At 43.0% G+C, this 25,759-nt stretch overlaps 1 protein-coding gene across 6 annotated transcripts in view; it reads right to left on the bottom strand.

Moving 5' to 3' along the window:
* AP1S2 (adaptor related protein complex 1 subunit sigma 2) overlaps positions 1–25,759 on the bottom strand; it is a 129,604-nt gene that overhangs the window by 67,202 nt on the left and 36,643 nt on the right. For 5 of the 6 annotated variants that reach the window (XR_008889060.1, XM_056559247.1, XM_056559244.1 and 2 more), the window contains exons 2-4: positions 25,559–25,737; positions 5,758–5,866; positions 2,861–2,998 (exon numbers count right to left, since the gene is read on the bottom strand). Coding sequence is in view for 5 of the 6 variants with exons in the window: in XM_056559247.1 (XP_056415222.1) it covers positions 2,861–2,998; positions 5,758–5,866; positions 25,559–25,737 (426 nt within the window). In the remaining variant the exon portion in view is untranslated. Of the gene's footprint in view, positions 1–1,928; positions 1,965–2,860; positions 2,999–5,757; positions 5,867–25,558; positions 25,738–25,759 lie in introns of those variants that run through there. The other variant, XM_056559248.1, reaches the window with a different exon arrangement.

Below are 25,759 nucleotides of genomic sequence, written 5' to 3'. Positions count from 1 at the left end.
ATGTCAGTTCACTTTCCCAAGGTCTTTTGGCTACTAAATATATACAAATATTCACCAGGGAGTGACAATGAGAACTTAGGAAAGATCCTTAGCGGATAAACAGTAAGAGTAAGAAACAAGTGGTACAGTGTGAAAAGATAGAAGGTTCATCTGAAGGTAAAGATGGCGGATGATAAAACAGGTAGTCTGGCTCAGAAAACCCATTTCCATGTACTGTATTTGGACATTCACAGTTGACAGAGAGAAGATCTTTATTAGGAATCTCAATCAAATCACAGCAAAATGGTGAGAGACTAAAAAATTCTCTCTCTCTCTGGAGGATGCGGAACTTTAAAGGGGTACCCCACTGGCCAGCGCTCGGAAGTAAATGTTCCTAACGCTGTTTTAGCTCTGCGGGGGCTGGCCACGGCCCTCATGATGTCACAGCCACGCCCCCTCAATGCAAGTCTATGGGAGGGGGCGTGACAGTCATCACGCCCCCCTCTCATAGACTTGCATTGAGAGGCGTGGCCAGTGGAGTACCCATTTAATGTATTACATAAATAGCCCATTGTTTTCAATGGAAATGTTGCAATTCTATAATTCACCAAGGGGTGGCGCTGCAAAAGGTTCCCTAAAAATTACAAATGGTGTCTGCAGTGGGACGCAATTCTATAGCCCCATTTACATTATCAATTGGGTCTTTGCTGCAGAAATTTGTTGGGATACTGTCAAAAGGACAATCCAACATGTATGCTCCCCGGATAACCCCCTTTAAACATGTATTGTAATAAATAATATCAAACCAAGTCAAACGTGGCTGACCGTATCTGGCAGCAGAGATCTGAATGTGGATAGGTACTAACATACAATGTCCACAGCCCTTTAGCCTTGATAGGTGTAATCTCAGGGTATAGTAACAAACATGACTAGATTATTTACTTGGAGAAGACACTTGCCCAAGAGAAAAAAAATCTTAGTGAATTCTATGTGATCAAGAGAAGTTTATTTTATTGACTGCTACCATCTGAAAGTACGGCTGACATAAAAAGGGAGAACTAGATATGAATAGTAATAAGATAACCCATTCCTAGTTTGCAAATACCCTTTAGTTAATGGGGTACTCCAGTGGAAAACATTTTTTTTTTTTTTACATCAACTGGTGCTAGAATGTTAAACTGATTTATAAATTACTACTATTAAAAAAACAATCCTTCCAGTACTTATCAGCTACTATATAATACAGAGGAATTTTTGAATTTATTTTCTGTCTGACCACAGTGCTCTCTGCCGACACCTCTGTTCATGTCAGGAACTGTCCAGAGAAGGAGAGGTTTGGTATGGGGAATTGTTCCTGACATGGACAGAGGAGTTAGTAGAGCACTGTGAGCAGACTGTGGACAGACAGAAAAGAAATTAAAAAAGAAATGAACTTTCTAAACAACAGCTGATAAGTACTGGGAGGATTAATATTTTGTAATAGAAGCAATTTACAAATCTGTTTAACTTTCTGGCACAAGTACCCCCCCCGGAGTACCCCTTTAAAGAGATTTTCTGGGATTTTACATCATGGTCTATACTTACTGCTAAGCTGCAGTACCCGACCTAGAGGCATGGACTTCTTTATTACTGTGTAAGTTCTGCAAAGTCAGGGCAGTGGCCCCCACCAATCATACATAAATATGAATCATGAATATAAAATCCTGGAAAAACACCTTTAACTGGAGTTTTGTATAGTTCATTCTTACTGGTGGATAAAGCTGAAATGCCTATTCTTTATGGCTCTGCTGCAATGTCAGCTTAGTACAAGTCTGACATTCTGGCTCATTAGAAAAGAGAGGGTTTTTTTGTGTTCCTAATATTAATCCAGAATCAAAGTGGTTATATGTTAGTAAGGTTTAGTAGGTAGGTTGCATAGGTAGTTTTAGAAGAGTTAGGGTGGATTAACTATACCTGAAAAAGTGTCAAAGAAGAGAGTCTAGCTTCTGGAATTCAGCAATGAGAGAGTAGAGAAGCACACATGTATATCAGATGTGGACACCAGACACAACAAGTTATAAACAAACTAAAAGACAAAGTGGAAACAAGAAACCTGCGGAGTCTCCAAAATAAAAGCGAAACAATTTCCTTTAGTCTGATTTTATAACACATAGAATGTCACAATACAGAATATTAGAAGTAACATAGAAACACAACACTGAAGATGGAGTCACATTCAGCGCATGCACGATACTAATGTGAAGATCCAAACTAAGGTCTGCTACACTTGGAAGTACCAGCTACAGTATGGATGTGGAACTCATGAACTTAAAGGGGTTCTCCGGCCCTAGAAATCTTATCCCCTATCCAAAGCAAAGGGGATAAGATGTCTGATCGTGGGGGTCCCTGCGATCTCCCTGCTGCACCCAGCGTTCATTTAGAGCATCGGGTGCGGCATCGGAGGCTTGTGACGTCACAGCCACACCCCACCCCACTTGTGATGTCATGGCCACGCCCCCTCAATGCAAGTATGGGAGGGGGCGTGACGGCCGCCACGCCCCCTCCCATAGACTTGCATTAAGGGGGAGTGGCTGTGACATCAGGAGTGGGGCGTGGCTGACTGGTCTCGGTCTACTTCATAAAGAGCCTTGTGGGCCCAAAACTTGGGGTTACTGCTTCTGCTGCACATACGAGCCCAAAACCGAAGCTTCAGACCTTATTGCAGGTAATATGTAAATGTAACCATATTCAGTCACTGATACATTTATACTATAGTCTTTTAATGTCTTAGATATGGCAGGAGGCAGGCCAGATGTTTGGATACCCGGTCATTAGTTGTTAGTAGCCGGACACATACAAGAAGCTTATAAACATGCATGCAGCGGAGAACCATGTTCCTTACCTCCTGTAGCAGGTCAGCCTGCTCAATGGCTTTTAGAACATTTTTCTTTGACGTCTCCTGGACTTCTCCTCCCAAGAGAAATTCATCCAATATGAAATACGCTTTCTCAAAATTAAAGATGATATCAAGTTCACACACCTGAAACAGAGCCAGCGTGAGAAAGTAACACATTAACCATCAGAAGTAGTAAGGGAAATATTCTACTGGAAACCCCGGATGAGTATGTAACTATAACATTAATATACCGTATTTTTCGCCATATAAGACGCAAAACTGGGGGGAAAAGTTGGTGAGTCTTATACGGCAAATGCACATTAAAACCGGCGGTCCCTGCGGCTATCAACGACTGGGACCCACGGCTAATACAGGACATCCCCGATCGCGGTGATGCCCTGTATTAACCCGGTGAAATCGCAGCATCCCGAACAGCTTACAGGACACCGGGAGGGACCTTACCTGCCTCCTCGGTGTCTGCTCCGTGTCGGGATCCCCTGCATGGTCGGAGCTCTCCTTTGTTGTCATGACATCGTCGCGCACGCCGTCCCGTCATCCAATAGGAGTGGCGTGCGTAGCGACGTGATAGCAGCGACGGAGAGCAATGGATACCGGGCATCAGAGAAGTTCCGAAGCGACGGAGACACCACGGGGACGCAACGACAGCGATGGAGGGCGACATCCAGGGCAGCGGTGACGGGTCCGGAGCGGCGGGGACACATGAGTATTACCTCCTATACCAGTGGTCTTCAACCTGCGGACCTCCAGATGTTGCAAAATTACAACTCCCAGCATGCCCGGACAGCCAACGGCTGTCCGGGCATGCTGGGAGTTGTAGTTTTGCAACATCTGAAGGTCCCCAGGTTGAAGATTACTGTCCTATCCTTTACATTGTATTTGGTTCAGAATCTTTATTTTCTAGATTTTTATGCTGTAAAATTGGGTGCGTCTTACATGACGAAAAATACGTCCTTTCTGTTCCTAATATACTTATTACAAAAGAATTTTGTTCTTTTTACTAGTAGGCAAAAAGACCAGTATTGGTCATATACATCCATTACATCGGGCAACACATTTAGGTGATGGATCCCTTTTATAGACATAATAGAAACATTTAAATAAAGGGAATCAACACGGTAAAGGAGGAGAGGAGATTTAAAAGAAGAAAAACTATCACAAGAGCTTTTATATTAGAGGGGAGAAGATTTAAGAGAAATTATTAGTTACCGAGAGAGTAGTGGATGCATGGAATAGTCTTCCAGCAGAAGTGGTAACTGCCAATACAGTGAAGGAATTTAACCCCTTAAGGACGGACCCATTTTTTACCTTAATGACCAGGCTTTTTTTTTTTTTTTTTTTTTATTTAACATGTATCTCTTTAAATGGTAATAACTTTAGAACGCTTTTTCTGAGCGGAGCGATTCCGAGATTGCTTCTTTGTGACATGTTGTACTTTATATAAGTGGTGCATTTTTGATGACACATGCAGCATTTTTTGTGAAAAACTCCAAAATATTGTGAAAAACACAGGCTTCCGTAACAGGCAGACAGGAGGTCATGATCTAACCTCCTGCTGCCATAGCAACCAACGGGGACCTGCGACCATATCGCGACACCTCCGTTGGTGAACAGAATTGATCACGCCGTCTATGGGGTTAATGCTGCCGGGACTGGCGTGATCGCGGCTCCGGCAGGACTCCGGCTGTGATTGACAGCCAGGTCACGCCGCCGATATCCTGCACTGCCCACGGCAGTGCCGGAGGTCGCTAGGACTTATGCATACGTCCCAGCGCGTGAACGTCAGGTGATGGGACTTATGCATATGTCCTACAGCAGGAAGGTTTTTTTTTTTTCATATCAACTGGCTCCAGAAAGTTCAACAGATGTGTAAATTACTTCTATTAAAATTTTTTTTTATCTACCAGTACTTATCAGCTGCTGAAGTCGAATTGTTCTTTTCTGTCTGACAATGGTGCTCTTTGCTGATACCTGTCTGTCTGTCTCAGGAACTGTCCAGAGCAGGAGAGGTTTGCTATGGGGATTTGCTTCTACTCTGGACAGATCCTGAGACAAGAAGCAGAGGTGTCAGCAGAGAGCACTGTTGTCAGACAGAAAATAAAAACTCAACTTCAGCAGCTGATAAGTACTGGAAGGATTAAGATTTTTTTAATAGAAGTAATTTACAAATCTGTTTAACTTTTTGGAGCCAGTTTATATGAAAAAAAATATGTTGTTTCATGGAATACCCCTTTAAACATGCATGGGATAGGCATAAGGCTATCTTCATATATGATAGGGCCAGGGACTATTCATAGTATTCAGGATATTGGGCAGACTAGATGGGACGAATGGTTCTTATCTGCCGACATGTTTTTATTCTACTGTGGAGCTTAGCAATAAGGTTATATGTTTGGCATATCTTAAGAGACCAAGAAAATCCATTTTAAATGGAAGATGTATATTACAGTGGAGGAAAGCTCATAATACACAAAGTTGGGATGAATTTAGAAAATGTTAACTGAATGATCCATAAATGATCATGATGACAGTGTCCACTAAATAAAACATTTCTCCGCCATACAGAGCAGATCCAGTCACTATGATTGCACCGTAGTAACAAGATCACAAGAGAAGGGCCTTATGGGGAATAGTTTTATTTATCTAAGATGGAGATATCTCTGGCAACCCTTGGCAACTGTGAGACACGCAGTAAGGATAAAAGAAGGTAAAAATGATTGTATTCAGCTCATACACAACTACAACAGGAAATAATAACCTATATGTAACAAGAAACAGGAAGGAGCCGGCTCTGAATGACATGATTTACATTCTGGTGAAGTGTTAATAAGTCCCCCGTCCTCCATACACCGTACTTGATCTAAAAATGCTGCAATTACACTCACACTGCCAAAATACTTGTCCAATAGCTCCACGTAACGGTGAATTATTTCCAAGGTGATAAGTTCATTGTCTTGGTCCTCAATGGCGCAGCAGAAGTAAAGGCTGGCGTACCTGAAAGGAGAAACACTTTTTTTTTAGCAGGAATAGATTTTTATGAAGAGTCCCTGACACCTCTGTCCATGTCAGGAACTGTCCAGAGCAGGAGAGGTTTGCTATAGGAATTTGCTCCTACTCTGGACAGTTCCTAAAATGGACAGAGGTGTCAGCAGAGAGCACTGTGGTTAGGTAGAAAGGAAATTCAAAAAGAAAAGAACTTCCCCTGGAGCATACAGCAGCTGATATGTTCTGGAAGGGTTAAGATTTTTAAATAGAAGTCATTTACAAATCTGTTTAACTTTCTGGCACCAGTTGATTAAAAAAAATAATAATAATTTCCAGCGGAGTACCCCTTTAAGGGGTTATCCAGGAATCGGAAAAAACGGAGCTAATTTATTTTAAAAACGGATCCCTGTCTGTCTCCAGGTTGGGTGTGGTATTACAACTTGGCTCCATTCACTTCAATGGAACTGAGCTGCTGCAGAACCACACCCGACCTAGAGACAGACGGGGAGCGGTTTGTGAATGAAAGAAATAAGCTCTGTTTTTCGATTCACGGATAATCCCTTTAAAGGGGTTGTGTGCTGCCCTGCAGTTCGGAGCTCTGCTCATAGCGTCCGGAAGTTCATTACTCCGAACGCTGTGTGCGGGCTTCCGTGTTCGCAGCCGCCGGGTGTGACGTCACGCCCGGCCCCTTCGTGACGTCTCGCCCGCCCCCTCGTGACGTCTCGCCCGTCCCCTTGTGACGTCTCGCCCGCCCCCTCAACTAAAGTGTATGGGAAGGGGGCCGCTCCGAACTGCAGGGCAGCGCACAACCCCTTAAAAGGAAAACTGTCAGCTTGCTCCCCCCGCACTAACCAGTGGTACTGGCTGGTAGTGCGGGGGACAGTGATCAGTTTGATGCCTACCCTGTCCGGATCCGCCCCGCCGTTCGGCCAAAATCTTCGTTTTTTCTGTATATGCTAATTAGGTGCTAACTGGCACTCTGACATCAATGCCGCTAGTCCGTAGCGCCGCCCAGCTCATCAATATTCCTCCCCTCCCTCCGCCTCTCCCTCTTCTCCCCGCTCTGTAATGAGGGAGAAGCGGAGGGAGGGGAGGAATATTGATGAGCTGGGCAGCGCTGCGGACGAGTGGCACTGACGTCAGAGTGCCAGTAACCCTGGCCTGTGCCAGTTAGCACTTAGCATTGACAAAAAAATAAAAGATTTTTGCCGAACGGCGGGGCAGATGCCACTGTAGGCATCAAACTGATCAGTGTTCCCCGCACTACCAGCCAGGGGAGCAAGGGGAGGGGAGCAAGCTGACAAGTTTTCCTTTAACATGATGTTACTAACCAATCGAAGTGAGGCCTACTGTTCTGATTTTGCCTGTGTGTGCGCTCTATGATAACTTGAAAGCGCCTTTATAGATTTGTCTCAAAACTTTATGTAATAATATATTAGGGGTAAATACACAACCCTATTAAACTAGGCTGAAATTGGTCTAGCAGAAGGAGATGACTAACTCTCCTTCATACATTCTAAATCAGTGGTCTCAAACTGTGGCCCTTCAAACGTTGCAAAACTTCAACTCCCAGCATGCCCAGACAGCCACCAGCTGTCCGGGCATGCTGGGAGTTGAAGTTTTGCAACCTCTGGAGGGCCACAGTTTGAGACCACTGTTCTAAATAGTACATTGTAGGATAAAAAGAGCCATGCCGTTTTAGTCCGTTTTACAATACGGGGACCTGCAACAGTTTCATGCACCATCTACCTTAAAGAGTACCTGCCACCAAATAAAACTTTTCATATAGTGTTCCTTGTGTTATTAGCAGACACTTTCCCATTCACTTGCTTTTAAAAATATCAACAGAAATATGTTTCAAATGTAATATTCTGTTCCCTGCCACAATTAATACAGTGAGTTCGGTCTCCTCCCGGCCTGGCAGGAGTCCAAACTCAGGAAGTGTTTCCCTGCACTGAGCTTGATTGACAGCTGCACAGAGAAAGCTCCACAGATTCTCACAGAAACCTGCAGGAGAGCCTCACTGATAGAAACACAGACTGAAACATGCACAGAGCCTGAGGTCTTCTATTCATCACAGCTCTGCAACCATGTGAGGGCAGAAGTGGTCCCCTAGCAGGCTTCAGTGATGTCATGCCTGCTGGGAAACACCCATTTTCTCCTGCTGGGAAATTGCACTATGTGAGCAAGAAGAATGGTAAGATACAGAGCTTTTTAAAGGCTGGAGGGGTGTTAGGAGTAGTTAGGGAACATAGCCTGAGTTAGTTTAGAACAGTTTATTTGACGACAGGTACTTTTTAACATTTGTGCGCATGTACGCTACATCTCTCTTCGAGAACAGACATATAGTAAAACAGACATTGTTATTCCATCTCTTGAAGTACAAACATCCAACAAAGCCAGAAATGAAAAAGTAATCCCATGAACAAATAGTTAAAAAATGTGCAGCAAAACGAGCTGAAGAACCTGAAGTAAAAAGGGCACGTAGACTCCAACAAATTAGAAAACACAATGCCCTAAAAACAACTTGTGAAAGCCGCCCTGAAGGAAAAAAAATGCCATATGGCTAACAGACAACGAATGGCCAGACCGCAAAACTACACCGGAGAAAGTTCAGCTCTTTACATCGTACATTATGCATTTAAATGGAATGAGGTCGACTGTTCTACTATTTTTTGAGCTGATAATAGGCGCCTTTCATCCACATTCTCCCCCCATCTAAGCCACAAGACAACAGTGTAAACTTCTATTCACAATGACGCTTTTCACATTCTGTCAGAAGTTGCTGTATTTTTGATGGCAGGAGCAACAGAGTATACCGCATTTATTTTGCTGGAGAAAAGTAGAAATTTGGCAAATAGAGAATACGGATTTGGTATCCGTTATGGCTTCAATATTATTGAACACCGCGATCAGACATCTTATCCCCTATCCTTTGGATAGGAGATGTCTAGGGGCGGAGTACCCCTTTAAAGAGAACCATTCTTTACTACCTATTTAAAATCATGATGTGCCCATATAATCATATGACTGCTACTGCCAAGCACTGGTCTTGATGGTCTTACCTGGTACATGCTAGAATCTCTCTCTAAAGCCATTGACTGGCTGCGGTGGTCATATGGATATCCAAACACCTCATCACTGCAGCCATGTAAACAAAACCAGAGGGGATGGTATCGGGTAAGTAAGACCTATACTGTGCACCGTGTCTCACTAATCTCCCTAATTCAAGGTGCACTGATAGATTGAGGATGCCTGGAGCCCACAGCAAACTCTACAGAGCAGGTACAGTGTAAGATGAAGGAGCTATAGACGGCAGGCTAAAAGAAGCTGTCATCCAGCCATTACACTCTAACCTTTCCAAATCTGTCGCCTTCTGCATCGCTATATAATTACTGACACTTAAAAAGGAAAATCTGCTAAAAGCCTGTCCCTGACTGAACACTCTTGGAGCGGATCCATGCACCGATGCAGCAGCCTCTCCCCGCTCGCTATCCATTGTACTATTACTCTCAGCCCATCAGTACATTAATTCCTGAGCCGCTGTCAGTCACGTAGCAGCGGTGAGGCCCGTGGGGAGGCAGCTCCGGTCTGAGGAGATGATAATTAGGAACATTTCCTGAGTGCTCCTACATGAATCCAATAAGCCATCTATCCGCTCCTTTACAAAGGGAAGATCTTGTCTCATCCAGCACAAGTGTTATTATGTCACATTAGTACAATTAACACTTACTTATATGGGGGATCACACAAATGGCCCTCCACCCCTTGAGATATGGCAGTAATAAACAATATTAAAAGACAGAGTGGAGAATATAATCCTGAAGAATAGAACCTCGGCAAACCACCTGCAATGATGTGTCTGCCCAGCACAATAACATTTCTCAGGAAGATTTTTACAATCTGGATATTCCATAAAAATGCTGAAATGTTTAATGCTGGGAATAATACAAGGCTAAACTTCCCCTATGATCCATCTGGGCCTGCCTCAGGCTCTGTGGAGTACTCTGTGTATAACCGTGCCCAATAAATAATGCTGCAAGATAATAAAACTGTCAGATGGCTGCCTGCGTATGAATCATGCTGTAGAGGACTTTCTATATTCCAGAGGTGCTACATACAGAATATAAACTTTAAAGGGGTACTCTGGCCCTAAGACATCTTATCCCCTATCCAAAGGGGACCCCTGCAATCTCTCATGTAGACACCCACCAGTGGCAGCTGCACAGAGCGATGTTCGCTCCGTGTCTGAAGGGTCGCAACTACGGGGCCAGAGTTTCATGATGTCATGCCCCCTCAATGCATGTCTATGCATCGCTCTGTGCAGCTGCCACAGGTGGGTGTCTGCATGAGAGATTGCGGGGGTCCCCAGCGGCGGGACCCCTACGATCAGACATCTTATCTCCTATCCTTTGAATAGGGAATAAGATGTCTTGGTGCTAGAGTACCCCTTTAAAACAAAAAAGCTAATAGATTTGAAGCTTTTACAAGAAAAGCAGCCCCCCATATTGCCATTGTACCTAGTAGCCTTCACGCTTCCTCTTCATAATTGCTGGTACCGATCCGGGGGTAGACTGTGCTGACTCAGCCTATGGAGTAAGTAATCGCATGCGGAACCTGCTCCTGCTTTCTTCTCTTCTTCCTTCTCTCTACCTGTTGTTTTTCCCCACTTCTCCCTTTCTTTTTCCTCCATGCTTCTCAGCCCAATACGTCTCTCTCCCTCTCGATGCTACGGACCGGACGCTTAGCCCTCTTAACCAACTTCACTCTCTTAGGATAGCATTTGTACATTCTATTGACTTCATTCCCTCTGTAATGTGACTGGGTCCCCGATTCCCTCATCCTATAGTTGTGATTTTTGTCGCATACTAAATATAGATGTCCCACAAATGTTTAATAATTTTTATTCTGTTGTTTACAGTGCTGAGCTGTGCTCACATTATGGAGAAACTGTTTTCCTGATGTTACTTGATATATGTTACTGTATGTACCGTTTGTGGATTTTCAACTGTTCTTTGATGGAAAAACAATAAAAACTTTATTTTGGGAAAAAAATAAAAATAAAGAAAAGCAGCCCACAACCCCCAAATATATAAATGAGGTTATCTGATAAAGCAGAAGCAGTCTGAAAAGTGCCATATTTTATATTACCATGCAACAATCCCCTATAACATCAAAAGACATCTGCCTAATTTTGTGTCTACCCCCCCCCCCCCAACTTTTTCAGTAATTTATGCCTCAGTAGCAATACTGTAGGAACAGACCAGATGGGCTAGCAGTCATTCCTCATGTGCTTCAATAAACCTGGGGTACCCATTCACTATATGGAAACTCTAGTGCAGCAGTCCCCTATTGTTTCAATGGAATCTGCTGCATTATGCATACTGCAGAAATTCTCATTTTAGACTCCGCCAAAACAATGAACATGTTTATTCTTTCGGCGGAATTCTTTTGGCAGAACTGCACTGCCATCAATCGTTTCAAATACCAAACATAGATAAATTACACACCCCAGGGGAAAAAGTAATAATAATAATAACCATATATAAATTGCTGCTATTAAATAGCTAACACTATAAATATACTTGTATCAATCTAGTGATAGGTTGAATGTTACCCCTTAATTATGTGCACACAAATAGCCTAATTATAGTCTCCAAACTATACAATGGAACCAAAGACAAAAAGGAGCTATTCACACAATTTTATAGTGAATATACACTGCTCAAACAACACAATGTAACTCCAAGTCAATGACACTTCTGTGAAATCAGACTGTCCACTCAGGAAGCAACACTGATTGACAATCAATTTCAAATGCTGTTGTGCAAATGGAACAGACAACAGGTGGAAATTATAGGCAATTAGCAAGACACCCCCAATAAAGGAGTGGTTCGGCAGGTGGTGACCACAGACCACTTCTCAGTTCCTGGGCTTCCTGGCTGATGTTTTGGCCACTTTTATAGGAGTAGTTTTCTAAGGGAAACTGTGGGAAAAAATAATGAAACAGTATCAGAGATATACTTATTTTCTACGGCTCTATTGTTTTTAAAAATATAGTTTTGGTGATAGTGGTCATTTAAGCAACACAATGTAACTCCAAGTCAATCACACTTCTGTGAAATTACACTGTCCACTCAGGAAGCAACACTGATTGACAATCAATTTCACATGCTGTTGTGCAAATGGAACAGACAACAGGTGGAAATTATAGGCAATTAGCAAGACACCCCAATAAAGGAGTGGTTCTGCAAGTGGTGACCAAAGACCACTTCTCAGTTCCTGGCTTATGTTATGGTCACTTTTGAATGCTGGTGGTGCTTTCACTCTAGTGGTAGCATGAGACAGAGTCTACAACCCACACAAGTGGCTCAGGTAGTGCAGCTTATCCAGGATGGCACATCAATGTGAGCTGTGGCAAGAAGGTTTGCTGTGTCTGTCAGCGTACTGTCCAGAGTATGGAGGCGCTACCGGGAGACAGGCCAGTACATCAGGAGATGTGGAGGAGGCCGTAAGAGGTCAATAACCTATCAGAAGGACCGCTACCTCTGCCTTTGTGCAAGGAGGAGCAGGAGGAGCAGGAGGAGCCCTGCCAGAGCCCTGCAAAATGACCTCCAGCAGGCCACAAATGTGCATGTGTCCACTCAAACTAGGGATCGGCCGATTATCAGTTTGGCCGATATTTTGGACGTTATCGGTATCGGCAATTACCTTGCCGATAATCCGATAATGCCCCACCCCCACTACCGCACTGCCCCAGTCAGAGACCACCTCCACCGCTGCACCATTGCCTCCCCCATTCCTGGTTTTATAATTACCTGTTCCAGGGGTCCGCGCTATTTCTGGCTCCTGCGCGTCCTGTGTTACGCTGTGCGCTGCGCAGCGCAATGACGAGCAACGTCCTCAACACGACGTCACCGTCAGTGCCTACAGTGACAGCTCAGGAGGTAGGGGCCGGAGCCAGAAGAAGCGTGGACCCCGGGCCCCGGGAACAGGCAATTATAAAACCGGGGATGGGGGAGGCAATGGGGCCACGGAGGCGGTCTCTGGCCGGGGCAGTGCGTGGGGGGTGCGGTGCGGTGGGGGGGCTTTCGGTGTCTGTGATAGGACTCAGTACCCCAGGACAGGCAGGGTGAGAGTAGCGGGTGACGGCCTATGGCACCGCAAAAACCGCTGCAGTTCATTGATTTAAAGTGCCCGCTTTAAATCAATGATCTGCAGCGGTGTCGCCGGGGGGATAAATAGCCGTTAACTATACCGGAATATCGGTATAAGTTATCGGCTATCGGCCCTAACCTCCACAGAGTATCAGCCCTAAAAAAACGATATTGGTCGATCCCTAACTCAAACGGTCAAAAACAGACTCCATGAGGGTGGTATGAGGGCCAGACGTCCACAGGTGGGGGTTGTGCTTACAGCCCAACACCGTGCAGGATGTTTGGCATTTGCCAGAGAACACAAAGATTGGCAAATTCTCCACTGGCGCCCTGTGCGCTTCACAGATAAAAGCAGGTTCACACTGAGCAAATGTGACAGACGTGACAAGAGTCTGGAGACGCCGTGGAGAACGTTGTGCTGCCTGCAACATACTCCAGCATGACCGGTTTGGCAGTGGGTCAGTAATGGTGTGGGGTGGCATTTCTTTGGGGGGCCACACAGCCCTGAATGTGCTTGCCAGAGGTAGCCTGGCTGCCATTAGGTACTGAGATGAGATCCTCAGACCCCTTGTGAGACCATATGCTCTTGCTTTTGGAACTTTTATGTAGTAATGGTGATGACTTTCAATGGAGTAAGCTACAAATGCAGAGCTAGACAAGACAATATAGAACATGGATGCCCCACCTTACAGTAGGCACGTTATATTTAATACAATATACTTTTTATAGCTGGATGCAAGCAAACAGAGGGAAAAAAAACTAAATATGATAATACACTAATAAAGAAGTGACAATGGCCCAGATATACTAAAATTGTTGGGTTTTCAAAATCCTTACCCATGAGGGTTTTGTTTTACATTCTGTCAGATTTACTAACAATCTTCTTGATGGTTAGTGTATTTGGGTGTACACCTCTGAACTTTCCAGTTGCGCCATGCAGGTTTTGCGCATATGACATCATTAATTAGTCGTGACTTTTCATTTAATGTGAGGTTTTCTGAGCTGCTTTGTCAGTAGAGAATTAAGAACATGACAACAAATCACATGTAAATCTATAAGGAAAATTAACAACATGAAAAATAAAAAATAAAAATGTCAGCTGTCTGTTAATCTAAATCTTGGACCATGGAGCACTAAATGTAGCTAAATGCATATTACACAATTATTCATGCTGCAAAATTATCGACTTGATCATTGAGTAAAGGTAGCTTATTTACTCACAGGTAAGGGTATGTTTAACATATGGGTATTTTGCAGCAGATTTTCTGCTGGAAAATCAATGATAAAATCTGCAGCAAAATATGTACGTGTAAGAATACCCAGAGAGCTCTTGCACACGACACAATTTCCGCCCAGGAATTCAGGAGGAGATTCCTTTTGCAGCAGGCACTATGACCGCGCACACACGCACCATTCTCATTGACAGCAATGCAATCTGGGCGGAATTCTGTTCCATGCGCAGCAGGTACCAAATCAGTTGGAAATAGGACCACTAAGACATGCACCATCCCCATTCATGACAATGTATTTGAAAGTCTGGAATTCGAACTTCCAAGATGGGAAATTCTGCAGTGTGCACTGTATAGCAGAATCCCAGTGATAACAATGGGAGTCTGCTGCACTGGAATTTCTCAGCTCTGAATTCCTGCAGCAGGCTTTATACTACAGATTTTATACTGCAGATTTTCTGCTGGAAACGCACTGATAAAATCAGCTGCCCAAAATATGCAGCAAAAAAATCCAGCAGATCCTGTAGGTGTGAACGTATGTTAAGAGTGCATTCATACATGTGTATTTACTGCTGCAGATTTCAATGGGTAGCAAAATCTGCTGCAGCAGAAAATATGCACATGTGAACTGAACGCAAGGGCTCGGTCACATGAGCTGATTTATCTGGGGGTTTCCCGCTGCATATTTGAAAGGGGGCGGGCTCTTCGCGGCTGTACGCAGCAGATTTTCAGCTGCGGAAAATCCGCCACAAGCAGTGGAAATTTCGCAGCGGAGAATCTGCTGTGAACAGCCGCAAAGAGCCCGCCCCCTTTCAAATATGCAGCGGGAAATAAATCCACTTGTGAACGAGCCTTTAGGTTATGTTTACACAGACATATTCCAGGGCGTATTCCCGATGGGAGTTTTAATGGGGGAGGACTCCCCGCAATAGAATTTTGGCTGCAGAATTTCCACAGTGGAAAATCTGCCACAGGCCCTATTGACTTTAATGAGGTCAGTGGCAGATTTTCCGCAGCTCAATTGTCACTGCTGAAATTTTGCCACAGAGAGCCCACCCCATTCAAACTCGCATCGTAAAACACGCCTGGAAATCTGTCTGTGTGAACGCTCCCTTAGGCTATATTCACACAGCGGAATTTCTGTGATTTCACTCTTATTCTGCTCTGCAAAGTTTGTTGTGGAATTTTTCCGGTTTGGCAGACTTTGAGCGGCATTTTTAAGTAATTTATGTGTGCTCAAAACACAAAATTCTGCTGAAATTTAAAGCCCCGATGACTTTAAGGAGATTCTACCACAGAATTCCACAAAATAAAGACAGGTTCAATGTTTTCACAGAATCCAGAATTATGGATTTCTGCCATATATATGGGACAGGGGAATCCCCATTCAACACAATGTGCAGTAAATGTTTTACAATTTTCCGTCGGAATTCCGCACTGAATTTTTTCCGTGTAAACATAACAATACATAAGAGTTTTCTCACCACATACCTCACCTCAATAAGATATGTCATCTAAGCATGCCCATGAGATTTTGGGGGGCCACCAATAGTGAGAATAGGCACCCCAAGGGACAAGCATTATCGATCTCCATTTAAGGGAGTTATGATCGGGAAGGCATTACATTGTCGGGATGAACCCTTGGGCTTATATGGCATGATATCTAATTGATACAGTGGAATCCTCCTTAACATTTATACATGAATATATTCTGAATTATATTGTCACAGAAATCTTAGCAGGAATCTGTGACAAGGGCACAAGTAAGCACTCGAGCTGCAAAGCATAAGCTCCAGCTAAAAATGCAAGTCACATAATGTGACCTCTTTCCTCTAACAACATGTGCCAATCTGTCAAGATCCATCTCCTATTGCAGAAACATAAATACAGTATATTCATAGTTTATGACAGCAGAAGCCGTGGGTATGTCACAGCCCATCTGCCACCGAGACAGAAAAATTCTATGTAACTAGATTAGCATAAAAAAAAAAAAAAAAAAAAAGTATATGGACGAGACGAATTATGGAGAAAAAAAGAAGAAAAAAAAGCCAACGCAAGAAAACAATCCCAGATGGTTGTAATGTTTTACATATGAAATGAGGGGGATTAAAGAAAGTTAAACTGCTGGAAACACTAGAGGCACCGTGAACAGAACGTATGGGTGGACTATAATGTTGGCGTCTCCAAATGTAAAGCAGATTGCTTAGACTGCATCTGTCGGCGCTATAGAAAGAGGCCTGGAGAGGGTTTTGTAAATACACCCAAATTCTGTAATTTAATTTAAAGCCTCAAAAACTGGGCACCATTACAATTCTATAGGTATTGTGTAGTTGTACAGGTATAAAATGCCAATTCCCTCCAAAACAGCACTACTTCTGTTCACAGGCTTTGTCTGGGATTGAATTAGTGCCACATTTTCCCAACCAGGGTGCCTACAGCTGTTGCAAAACTACAACTCCCAGCATGCCCGTACAGCACGATGCTGACACACTATGACTACCCTATGAGAAATCATAGTTTAAAAAAATATACTGGAACCCTGGAAAGTAGTGATGGTGGGTGGGGGTTCTGCTTCCTGGCCGGTCCAGAGGGACGTGTCTCTCCCTGTATGTGTGTCTCTCCCTATATGGGCAGTGTTTCCCAACCAGGGTGCCTCCAGCTGTTGCAAAACTACAACTCCCAGTATGCCCGGACAGCACGATGCCGACACACTATGACTACCCTATTAAAAATTATAGTTTAAAAAATATGCAGGAACCCTGGAAAGTAGTGACGGGGGATGGGGGGGGGGGGCTACTTCCCGGCCGGTCCTGAGTGACATGTCTCTTCCTATATGTGTATAAGGCAGTGTTTGTCAACCAGGGTGCCTCCAGCTGTTTCAAAACTACAACTCCCAGCATGCCCGGACAGCACGATGCCGACACACTATGACTACCCTATTAAAAATCATAGTTTAATAAAGATGCTGGAACCCTGGAAAGTAATGACAGGGGATAGGGGGGGCTACTTCCTGGCCGGTCCTGAGTGACATGTCTCTTCCTATATGTGTATAAGGCAGTGTTTCCCAACCAGGGTGCCTCCAGCTTTCGGCTGTCCGGGCATGCTGGGAGTTGTCGTTTTGCAACAGCTGGAGGCACCCTGGTTGGGAAATACTGCATTAATGACTGTGAGTTGTTATAGACTGTGAGTTATCATTATGCAACAGCTGGAGGCACCCTGGTTGGGAAATACTGCATTAGTGACTGAGTTGTAGCAGTCATGCAACCACTGTTACCCTTAAGTTGCGATACAGCGAGGGGGGGGGGGGGGGTATTTGAGGTAGTCTAAGGCTAAACTCAAACAAGGCGGGAATGCTGCAGATTTTACCTGTGAATTTGCGCAGCTAAACTCTTCAAATAAAAAATAAAAACGCATCATTATAGTCTACGTGAAAGAAGCAGATGGGCACAGCTGGGGATGCCACTCACCACAGTCTATTGCCCACTTCACTTGCTAGATCAAAACCAGAAGCAGAGTCCTGGGGGAATGGCAGAGATGTGATTACATATATTTCAATCCTTGGTGCGCACAAAAATATATATATATTTATATACTACTTTTAAAATTAAAGCAACACTCTTAAAAAGAGAAGCATTTCTAAGGATCGTGTCCCTTCTGATAATAGTCCAGTATAACTCCGACTGTAGTCGACAACCTATAAAGTAAACTACATGCTGCTGTGCGCTAGATGGTACGGTCATCCGTACTTGGAAGGGAAACCATAGGAATTCTGTATATCACAGACCTGCATTTGAGAATCAATTTTTTTATCTGTGGTATACAAGAGTGTTCTAGGTAAATAATAATATTATATAATATTTAAAGGGAATCTGTCAGCTGCAGTTCACAATCCAAACTGCTGACATTGTTAGGCTAGGATTCCACTTGGTTTTTTTTCTTGCAGTTTTTGGAAAACAGCCACTGCAGTTTTTGAGCCAAAGTTAGAAGTGGATCCATAAGGGAGGAGAAGTATAAGTCCTTCCTTTATATGTCCTATTCCTTTTGAATACACTTCTGGCTTTGGCTCAAAAACTGCAGTGGCAGATCTCCAAAAACTGCAAGAAAAAAAACCAAGTGGAAACCTAGCCTTAGGGCAAGGAGACACATGGTACCTTTCATATATCTGTCTTTGCTTCCATAACATAGAAACATGCACTAATTCTGCAGTGCCAAGTGTCAAAGAGTCAATGCAGAGAGAAGAAAATGACCCTTACGATGGCGCTGCTGTTTCCAGTAAGAAGTGAAAGCCAAACCAGGAGTGTTTACTGGAAACAGCAGCGCCATCGTAAGGGTCATTTTCTTCTCTCAGAATTGATTTCTATCAGGACTGGATAACTCCTTCTCTTGGGACCCGGGCTTAGCAGCTGTTCCTCCTTTTCACACTGGTAACCCACTTGGTGGGTTGATATGCAAATTTTCAATTCGCTCAAGGTGAGCGGCCATTACCTAGGGGCGGCTTTCGCCCAGTGACGGCTTCTGTCTCAATATCACCAATTTTCAAGTGTCAAAGAGGCCCCTGAAGTGCTGAGGGCTAGAACAATTCCTCACTCCCCCTCTCATCCCTATCCCTGCTTGATTGACAGTGAGCTGGAAGACAAACCTGGTTTCCAATTCTCGCACTTATGCACATTTTGTCTGCATAGCGCAGGAATAAGATTTGGAAACATGGTTGAGCTTGACTGTCAATCAGGGATAAGAAGGGGAGCGAGGAGGAGTCCCAGTCCTCAGCACTTTAGAGGCTTAGGATTGCCTCCTTGACACAGGAGAATAAAAAATTTTTCTGTGTTATGGAAGAACAGACAGATAGATAGCTGTAAGGACAAGGAGACACGTGGTACCTTTTAAATAACATACATCCTTTAAAAGGGGTACTTGGGTGGAAAATCTTTTTTTTTTTTTTTTTTTTAAATCAACTGGTGTCAGAAAGTTAAACAGATTTGTAAATTACTTCTATTTAAAAATCTTAATCCTACCAGTACTTATCAGCTGCTGTATGCTCCAGAGGAATTTCTTTTCTTTTTGAACTTCCTTTCTGTTTGACCACAGTGCTCTCTGCTGACACCTCTGTCTATGTCAGGAACTGTCCAGAGCAGGAGAGGTTTGCTATGGGGATTTGCTCCTACTCTGGACAGTTCCTGACATGGACAGAGGCGTCAGCAGAGAGCACTGTGGTCAGACAGAAAAGAAGTTCAAAAAGAAAAGAACTTCCTGTGGAGCATACAGCAGCTGATAAGTACTGAAAGGATTAAGATTTTTAAATAGAAGTAATTTACAAATCTGTTGAACTTTCTGGCACCAGCTAATTTAAAAAATAGTTTTCCACCGGAGTACCCCTTTAAAAAAGACCTGTCATCAGATTTTACCGTATAACACGCGTGGCAATGCGTTATATACATGGTAAAATCTTCTTCCACACGTTCCTGACGGCAGGGATGGTGAGGATATATCGTTTAAAAGTTTTTCCTGCTGGCCCTGTAAGTAGTCCCCTGGGTGGGGAGCTATACTCACATAGTCCCACTGTTCCAACTGTAATTACGCCCCCTTAGTGTAATTGACAGCCCTCGTCACCACTCTGCTCCCTAAGCATACTTAGCAAAGCAATGACGCAGGCTGTGCCCGGGCTGTCAATCACGTTGAGGGGGCGTGATTACAGCCGTAGCCGATGGGACTAGGTAAGTATAGCTGCCTGCCCGGGAGACTACTTACGGCACCAGCGGGGGAACTTTTAAACTATTTATCCTTACTATTCCTGCGGGCAGAAACATCTCCCAAGGATAGTGACGAAGAAGATTTTACCACGTATAATGCATTGTCACGTATTATTCATGGTAAAATCTGATGAAAGGTTTCCTTTAAGCTGTTTTTTATATATATTAACCCAAACTAGCTGTACAGTGGTATTCTCATCCGGACATGTATGGTATATCCTGTGGATATGCTATTTAGCATGAGATATGGGGGTCCCACCTTGAGATGGAGAGAACCCCAGCCCCCTCTACCCTGGCTGCAGGCCCTGTAGGTAATTTAACTGGTAGTAAAAAAAACTGTTTAATTCAATGTAAGTAACCCAAAGAGGTTAATAGAGTTGTGTAAACAGCTGAGTCCTGCAAGCTACATTGTTTTTGTAACTCCTGAACCAGTATAGCTTCCAGTGCTACTCTTGTTTTTACAACTTCCATTAACATATATCAGAGATTTGGGCTTCTCATCCACCTGCGAGCCCACAAGCAGGCCAAGTAGCCAGGAGGTTCTTGATCTCAAGATAGGACCCACATCTCAGACATTTATGGCATGGTGTTAGTTATACCTTGGTGCCTGCGTTGACAGATCTACAGCCAAAGGCAGACTCTAGCAGTGGAGCGCCGATCTAATAGATTTATACCATGTATATGCAATGCATTAATCTATATAAGCCATCAAATGATTGTTTATGAACATTGAAAAAAAATAATAAAAAACTTATATCACCCCACTTTTCCTAATACAAAAATGTAAACAAAAAATGTTTTCACATATTTGGTTTTGCTGAGTGCGTAATTGTCTACATTAATAAAATATGTTAGTGGTCCTGTAGAGTCAATGGTGTAAACTAAAAATTATATCATATACGAGCATTTGCCTTTTTCTGGGCTCTCAAAAAGAAAAAGCGATCAAAAAGTCCCATCTACCCCTAAATGCTAGTGATAAAAACTCCAGTTCAAAGCACAAAAATTTGCTTTCACACAGCCCCAAAGACAAAAAATAATCGAAAAGGTTATAGGGGTCAAAACATGGTGATGCAAAGATAAAAAAAAAAAAAAAGTAAATAAATAAAAAGTTTTTTTTATAGTACTAAAAAAAAAAAAAAAAAATAAACTTTATAGATCGGCTATCACTGTAATCAGTTTGTTCTGAACAATAAAGATGATCAGTTTTACCATAGAGTAAATCGTATTAAAATGAAACCCCTTAAGAAGTTTGCACTTTGCAGGGTGTTTTTTTTTTGCCAATTTTTATTTTTATTTATTTATTTTTATTTTATATTATGCTATATGGTAAAATGGAACACAACTGGGAACAAAGGGGTGATCTTCCTCATTCAGGAGAGTGTCAAACAGACATGAAGACTTATAGGCCAATCATGCTCCACTGGGAATTCTGGGAAGAAAGGATATGTAAAGCAGCTCTCTCAAGAAACACTGGCTTAAAGAGAAAGCTACCACGAAAAGATGGCACAAGAGCTGCTTTACATATCCTTTCTTCCCAAACATACAATTGGTTACGCAGAAAGCAAACCCTCATATGGCTCCATCGAAGAAAGCAAGAGAGATATGGCTTTTAGAAAATGAGGGGGGAAAAAAAATGCAAACCCCCCCCCCCCCCCCCCCCAAAAAAGAAAAAAAAAAAACACCACAACATTTTTGTTATTATGAAAAGGGGTAACTTAGACAATAATATTAAATGGATTATACATTTTTTTTTATATATACTAAGAAAAAAAAATGTTTGCAAAGGTGGACATATCTTTTAAAGGATAATGGACATGTCTCTCCCTATAACAGTGTTTCCTTGGCTGTCTGGGCATGCCGGAAGTTGTAGTTTTGCAACAGCTGGAGGCACCCTGGTTGGGGAACAGTGCCCTATACACATAGGGAGAGACGCGTCACTCAGGGCCGGCCAACTTAGGCTGGGTTCACACCACGTTTTTGCAATACAGTTCCTGTATCAGGTTTTTTATGAAAAACGGATTCCTCAAAACCTGACTAAACTGTATCAAAACGTGGGTACAAATTTTACCCCTTCTACAATTAAAAACCGTACACGGTTTGAAAAATGATGTCCAGTTCCATCTATTTTTTAAGAAAAAACTGTATACGTTTTTAACTTTTCATTCCATTATGAATAAAGTTTCACTAGTTTGATTAAAATTCCAAGAAAAAAAACTGTGCAAAGTCAAAAACCGTATGGTGCAAACCGGATGAAACCGGACACACATATGGTTCTGTACGGTTCCCATTGACTCCCATGTTAAAAAAAAAAAATATACGGTTTAATACGGTTTTTCACCCCGGACCAAAACCCTTGGTAGGCTACGGTTTTGGGTATGGGAAAAAAATGGACAAAACCGTACAAGACGCAAAACGGATGCAACCGGATGCATCTTTTAGCATATGGTTTTCAATGGAGACAATGCATACGGTTTTCAATGGAGACAATGCATACGGTTTTCAATACGGTTCCGAACGGTTTTCACATTGAAAATGTATATGGGAACTGTATTGCAAAAACGTGGTGCGAATGCAGCCTTAATGTGTCAGCATTGCACTTACTGTGCCTGATTTTATTCTGCCCGCGGTTTGGGCAGCATGAAACTGGCGAAGCCTGCGCATCAAATCTGCGCAGAATACTGTATGTGTGAATAGTGGCTGCCAGGCCATCTCCAGCTTGTTTTTGGCCATCAGAGATGGTCGGAGGCCATAAACAGCTAAACCTGTGGTGTTACACAATGGGGGAGATTTATCAAAACCTGTGTAGAGGAAGAGTGGTGCAGTTGCCCATAGCAACCAATCAGATCGCTTCTTTCAATTCTCAGAGGCCTCTTTAAAAATGAAAGAAGCGAGCTGATTGGTTGCTATGGGTAACTGCACCACTTTCCCTCTACACATGTTTTGCTAAATCTCCCCAAATTTGCGTATTTTCCTCAGACACTTATTGAAGGTGCGCAAATGGTAAATCATTGGGAGCTAAGCTGTTTGCGTAATTCCAAAGTTATGTAAAAAAGCTCAGCTCCTGATGCTACGCCATTTGCGCACCTCCCATCTATGTCATTAAGAGTTACGAAAATTGTGCAAAACAGCCGATTAAGGTGTTTTAGGCCCCCGACCAACTCCGCCAGATACGAATAGGCTGGAGATGGCCTGACAGCCACCCATTCCTGCTTCAATCTGCCATTACATTGTTAGGAGCTTTATAGCCAATATCCGAATAATATAGGTAAGAAAAGACAATCTGCAGCAGCCGACTGTGAAGCTAAAACTTTAATAAAACAAGGACTATTGTGTGAGCATGCATTATATTGAGAGATTCAGGGACAGATGCTGTGATGTGCTGTGACCCTGAAAGGCCACTAAATGTATTTTTAGACCGCCAGCTTTCACAGCAAAAACACCGCTTCTTAAAATTACTATCAATGTGTCAAGGTCTGGGAATTCACCTCTGGGCGCACTTTCAGGCAATTTGAAGTGCTAAATCTACAGTGCTAGACGGCAACTGAGGCTCTTTGGCACAAGTGGCAGAGATTCTGTCAGTATGCATTAGAAAGTGTGATCTCTGTTGGTGCTTAAAGGGGTATTCCGGAAAAAAATGGTGCCAGAAAGTTATACAGATTTGTAAATTATTTATATTTAAAAGGGTTATCCAGGAAAAAACTTTTTTTTATATATATATCTCAACTAGCTCCAGAAAGTTAAACAGATTTGTAAATTACTTCTATTAAAAAATCTTAATCCTTTCAGTACTTATGAGCTTCAGAAGTTAAGGTTGTTCTTTTCTGTGCTCTCTGATGACACGTGTCTCTGGAACCGCCCAGTTTAGAAGAGGTTTGCTATGGGGATTTGCTTCTAAACTGGGCGGTTCCCGAGACACGTGTCATCAGAGAGCACTTAGACAGAAAAGAACAACCTTAACTTCAGAAGCTCATAAGTACTGAAAGGATTAAGATATTTTAATAGAAGTAATTTACAAATCTGTTTAACTTTCTGGAGCCAGTTGATATATAAAAAAAATGTTTTCTCCTGGAATACCCCTTTAAAAATCCTAATACTTCGAGTACTTATCAGCTGCTGTATGCTACAGAGAAAGTTGTTTAGTTCTCTCCAGTCTGACCACAGTGCTCTTTGCTGACACCTCTGTCCATGTCAGGAACTGTCCAGAGCAGGAGAGGTTTGCTATGGGGATTTTCTCCTGCTCTGGACAGTTCCTGACACAAACAGAGGTGGCAGCAGAGACCAGTGTGGTCAGACTGGAAATTACTACACCACTTCCTCTATAGTATACAGCTGCTGATAAGTACTGGAAGGGTCAAGATTTTTTAATAAAAGTAATTTACAAATCTGTATAACTTTCTGGCACCAGTTGATTTAAAAACATTTTTTTTCCACCCCAACCCCTTTAAGTACGGTAGTTAGGAATAAAGCAGTGTCTTTTTAAAAGTTAGACAGCCTTTGAATTGCTTACAAGGATAGTTCACTATCATAACAAATAGGATCTTCTAATTGTTGCTAAAAGGGTTTGCAAATATGTAATCATGGGGGTCTGACAAATGGGAGTCCCAATGATTTCAAGATCAACAGGTCTCAGGTCCCCATTCTAAGGGAAAACTGACTAAGTATGTATGGCCACAAGAGAATAGTGTTTCCCAACTAGGGTGCCTCCAGCTGTTGCAAAACTACAACTCCCAGCATGCCCGGACAGCCTTTGGCTGTCCGGGCATGCTGAGAGTTGTAGTTTTGCAACAGCTGTAGGCACCCTGGTTGGGAAACACTGCATTACAACATGTTGCAAAAAACACATCCATAATTGAACACATCCGAAACATTAAATGGATGTTCCCTATAACCTCAGACCTTAGTGTCTATGACTAGCAACTGAGAAGAATTGTACCGCAGATCCACTTAGAGAGACACAAGGTGTGGTTTTCTAATGTGCTATTTCTATAGCGGCAGGTGTTACCGGAATACACCTATTGCAAAGCGGCGCCGATTTGCCGTTGTCGTGTCCCAGATGACACAGTTCTCCCGGTCACATCTGAACACTGTCTTATGACAAACACATCTTCTACTCCTTACAGTATAGGTCAGATCAGCCGGTTTCTTCTTCGGCATATCTGACAAGCAAATTAATTCAATTCCATAATAAATAAATAAATAAATAAATAAAAAAAGCTAAAAAAGGCAAACAATGTCTGAATGTCAAAAGTCTGTCAATCAATATCCCGGATTCTTGTAAGCTTCACAAGGGAAGCCTTAAGGGGGTTCCGGCTCCTGCTGAGCGAGATTCCCAGCAATCTGCCTAGAATGCCAACCCGAGTCTGCTACGTGTTAAATAAAACACGGACGTGGAACACGTACATGTGTAAAGGCATTTGCATTCTATCCCTCAGATCATAAGACACAATGGCCTGTAAGAGGCTGCAGGTTAACTAACACATCCTACAGGCCTGGTGCAGGCAGAATCCAGGACCCAAGGGGTTAAATGTCAAGGATAACAAGGGTGGAGATGGGGGGAGTGGGATGCACCTTTTGTAGACGATCTTCAGGTCCCTCCATTCAAGGAAACTGCACATTTTGGGTTTTCTGGCTAATACGGTCTGGACCAACTCCCTGGTAATCTTCTTCTTCTCCTTGTCAGACAGCGGTACATACCACTTCTGGAGCCGCAGCTTCCCCTGACGACTGAAGAGTAACATAAACTGCATCTGAGGAGAAAAAAGAGAAAAC

Source organism: Hyla sarda, chromosome 2 (assembly GCF_029499605.1).
Source record: "Hyla sarda isolate aHylSar1 chromosome 2, aHylSar1.hap1, whole genome shotgun sequence".
Classification (NCBI taxonomy): domain Eukaryota; kingdom Metazoa; phylum Chordata; class Amphibia; order Anura; family Hylidae; genus Hyla; species Hyla sarda.
Note: the sequence above shows the minus strand (reverse complement) of the source record. Positions and strands in the feature narration are given on the sequence as shown.